The sequence below is a fragment of the Vigna radiata genome, chromosome 8 (assembly GCF_000741045.1).
Source record: "Vigna radiata var. radiata cultivar VC1973A chromosome 8, Vradiata_ver6, whole genome shotgun sequence".
Taxonomy (NCBI): Eukaryota; Viridiplantae; Streptophyta; class Magnoliopsida; order Fabales; family Fabaceae; genus Vigna; species Vigna radiata.
In genome coordinates this window covers 29402608-29406814 of record NC_028358.1, presented here as the reverse complement: position 1 = coordinate 29406814, position 4207 = coordinate 29402608, and the positions used below count along the sequence as shown (strand labels likewise).

Below are 4207 nucleotides of genomic sequence, written 5' to 3'. Positions count from 1 at the left end.
TAATCTAACTACACAGTTCAATTACATTCATCAACTTCAAATTAATTTACATATATATATATATATATATATATATATATATATATATTTATTTATTTATTTATTTAGAGAGAGTATTGTTCATTGTCAACAAGAGTACAATTATATTATAAATTCAACCCGGTCAGCATGAGGATGAATTATTTATATCTACATATAATTTGTGACTATAGAGATGGTTTTAGGGCACCCAAAGGGACCAAAAACATAAATACGATATTGTTCTAGACAAGCACACGGACACATTGCTACCTAATTGCCGTGTTATGAATTTGAGGCATATTAAGTGCTTCTGTAATCCATTTTACAAAATATCCATTTGGAATTTAATGTTCAAATGTCATGACAGCTAACAAAATATGTTCGAATGTCATTGAAGCTATAGTATATATCATCTCAAAATCCCTTACTAACAATTTTTTTAAAAAGAGTTAGCAAATGTATTACTTTTTAAAACAAATTTACTAAAATAATGTTATTCTTTCGACAAATATTCTCTAAAACGAGTAGTCAACTTAAAAAAAAATAAAATAGAGAATCTAAGTTAATTTAAAATTTTATTAGAAACCAAAACTACAACAACAATGAGGAGAAAAGTTGTAAAATATTAATCAATGACAAGTTTTTACTTTTCATTTAACAACCTTGAATATTATTATTTTAATCCAAAATTTATGCCTACACTTTGGTTGATGAGTACAAAATAACACACATCAATCACATCATTAACTACCATAGTTAGTTGATAATTAATTATCACAATTACTATAGTTAGTTGATAACTAATTATCAAAATTACTATAATTGCCTTTTTATTTCATATAACACTACTAAGCTAAATTGATGTAAGTATTTGATATCAGTCGTGAAGATTGTGTAAACGAGAGTGACTCCGGACATTGATTACTTATAGATATTTAGTGTCTTAATTATTCAAAAACATTAAAAAATGTATTACCACCAATAAATAAAAACAAGAATTTAAGAAATATTATCCATAAGAAATCCCTCTTAGTTATGGGACCTAAAAGTAATGGGAAGAACATGGGAGGTTTGTCTATTACCCAGCCTGACTTCTAGTTATTCCTTTTTGCTCTTTTCAGAATTGTCATATGCAGACTCCACAATCTCTAAGAGGAGGCCAATGCCTATGTAGTATTTGTCGGTTTCCACTTCCAAAACCAATAAAATATTCATAATGTGCCGATGAAACTTAACATATTGTCCACTATGCCTTCTTATTATATATAGTAACTCAGGCTTTCTGATTCTGCATGTACTCCAAGGGCCCAACTCAGAATTAAACTTGTTGCAACTTGTGCACTAGTGCTTTCTTTCAATTTCCCAAAACTCAGGGTCTTCAATTACAGTCTTTATTCCTTTCGTCTTGCTGTTGACAGCCACAAACCCAATCAGAGTCTCTAGTTTTCCGAGTTTTAGCATCTAAAAACCTTTTTAAGCCCATTTTTAACTACAGTGCTACAATATACTCACAATGAGGCATTCTCATATTTTACCACTAGCATTGTCTTTATATTTTCTTACTTTGTTTCTTCCCACCCAAGCTAGGTACCATTTCCATAAAAAACACAAACACTCGTATTATCATAATGCACCTGAAATTTCACCATCTCCTTCTCCATTGTCTGGACCTTCTAGCCCCCCTGATGAACCTCCTTGTCCTAGCCCCTCTGTTGATGACAACTACCAGAATACATCTAATAACCTGTTTGATGTTCGAGCATTTGGGGCCGTTGGAGATGGAGTAACTGATGCTACAGAGTCGTTCAAGATGGCATGGGACACTGCCTGCCAAAGTGATTCGGCTATTAAAGTTATCCTCGTTCCTCAAGGTCTCTCCTTCGTCATTCAATCTACTATCTTCACAGGTCCTTGTAAAGGTGGCTTAGTACTAAAGGTAATGTACTTTGCAAATTGCAACATTTTTTGTTCTTCTTACAGTTCAATTTATGTAAAAGGTTTTTATACCATGATAAACCTTTTACAGTGTTTCTTACAAATGGTTAAGGGTAATGCTCGCTAATTAACTTTGTTGTGAAAAAAGGTTGATGGCACTCTTATGCCACCTGATGGACCTGACTCTTGGCCAAAGAACAACAGTAAGCGTCAATGGCTTGTCTTTTATAGAGTCAATGGTTTGTCACTTGAAGGAAGTGGTTTAATAGATGGTAGAGGAGCAAAATGGTGGGACCTCCCTTGTAAGCCTCATAAGGTATACTACTGATGCTTTAGAAATATTAAGAACAAAAAAAAGATTCAATCTTGATGCTTCAAACACTGATCCATTTGATAAAATGGCACAGGGACCCCATGGGACAACATCTCCAGGACCTTGCGACAGCCCTGTTGTAAGTACTTCAAACACATACAAGTTGCATTTTGAGTGAAAATAACTGTTGAAACGTAATGTAAAACTTGGGATGTTGCAGGCCATAAGGTTTTTCATGAGTTCCAACTTGAGTGTACAAGGACTTAAAATCAAGAACAGCCCCCAGTTTCACTTCAGATTCGATGGCTGCGAAAGCGTCCACGTGGAATCAATATACATAACAGCTCCAGCACTCAGCCCCAACACTGATGGAATACACATAGAAAATACCAATGACGTCAAAATATACAATTCGGTCATTTCCAATGGTTGGTCACAAAACAAAGCACTACTTTTGTTTACTATTGCATCAAAACTGAAAAGTCAGTGATGAATTATCCTTTTATACAGGTGATGACTGCGTGTCCATTGGAGCCGGTTGCCATGATGTTGATATAAAGAACATGACATGTGGACCTGGTCATGGTATAAGGTAATTAACTTATTATATTCATTTTTATACACATGGGTTCCTCTGGTTAACCGATCTTATCTTGTAATTTTAATTCAGCATTGGTAGTCTGGGAAATCACAACTCCAGAGCCTGTGTTTCAAACATTACGGTGAGGGACTCGGTTATAAAAGTGTCAGATAACGGGGTTAGGATAAAGACGTGGCAAGGTGGATCAGGATCAGTATCAGGAGTGACATTTAGTAATATACATATGGAAAGTGTAAGAAACCCCATCATAATTGATCAGTTTTACTGCCTGAGTAAGGATTGCTCCAACAAGACCTCTGCAGTGTTTGTATCGAATATATCTTACACAAACATAAAAGGAACATATGATATAAGGCACCCTCCTATGCATTTTGCTTGCAGTGACTCTGTCCCATGCACCAACTTGACCCTCTCAGATATTGAGCTTCTTCCAGCTCAAGGAGACATTGTGCTTGATCCTTACTGCTGGAGTGCCTATGGAAGCTCTGAGACACTAACCATTCCCCCAGTCTCTTGCTTGCTTGAAGGCCTTCCCCAGTCCATTTCAGGAAATGACGTAGATCATTGCTGACCCAGAAAATTCTCGGTGTGAACCAAACTTGTGTGTATGTATTTGTATAATTACTAGGGAAGTCATTAAGAAGTATAGTTATGATCTTGAGTTTTATGTTGTGATTGGTGAGAAGTTGTGTTTTTTATGCTCCTCCCCAATTTTTAACCATATATATCTTTCATAGTTATGTCAGGTTTGTAATGCAACTTTGGCTTGAATCATGTCTAATTATCCAAGTTTAGATACTGTAGTACTATCATCGTAATGGACCATGGCTTTATAAATTTTGCCGTTTGATTTTATGAATTTTAAATGCATAGTATGTTTAGGATCAAGGAGTTTGGAAGAGAGTAATAGAGGATAGGATTAATTTTGGTTTAATTATTATCGCACTACATGTGGCTATAGCTTTACCTTATAAATTCCTTAATAAAACGGTACTAATTGATGGCTGCCTAATATATGTTTATAAAGTATCCACATTAATTGCCATTCTATATTTCTGTTAAACATGTTTCAGTTAAATACATTTTAAAGATGGAAAAATTATACTCATTGCAATCAAAATAAATTTGTTATGGTCTTTTAATACTTCTCATACATATTATAAAAAAATTATAAACAATCCAATTTCAATCAAAGACAAACATATAGATCACACATGAATCTGTATGTTAAAGGATATTTAACTGATGAAATATCAATTGATTATTAGAAAAACTAATACGAAGCATGTTCAACTATAAACTATAACATTTGATCAAAACTAGTTTTAAATTTAAAA

General features: G+C 33.9%; 1 protein-coding gene across 1 annotated transcript; it reads left to right on the top strand.

Annotated features, from left to right (window-relative positions):
* Window positions 1-1310: 1310 nt before the first annotated feature.
* On the top strand, window positions 1311-3693 carry LOC106771560 (polygalacturonase At1g48100). Its single transcript, XM_014657554.2, has 6 exons — window positions 1311-1957; window positions 2105-2272; window positions 2364-2408; window positions 2490-2697; window positions 2780-2861; window positions 2940-3693. Exons 1-6 carry the CDS (start codon window positions 1535-1537, stop codon window positions 3439-3441), a joined length of 1428 nt encoding a protein of 475 aa, XP_014513040.1. The 5' UTR covers window positions 1311-1534; the 3' UTR covers window positions 3442-3693.
* Window positions 3694-4207: the final 514 nt, after the last annotated feature.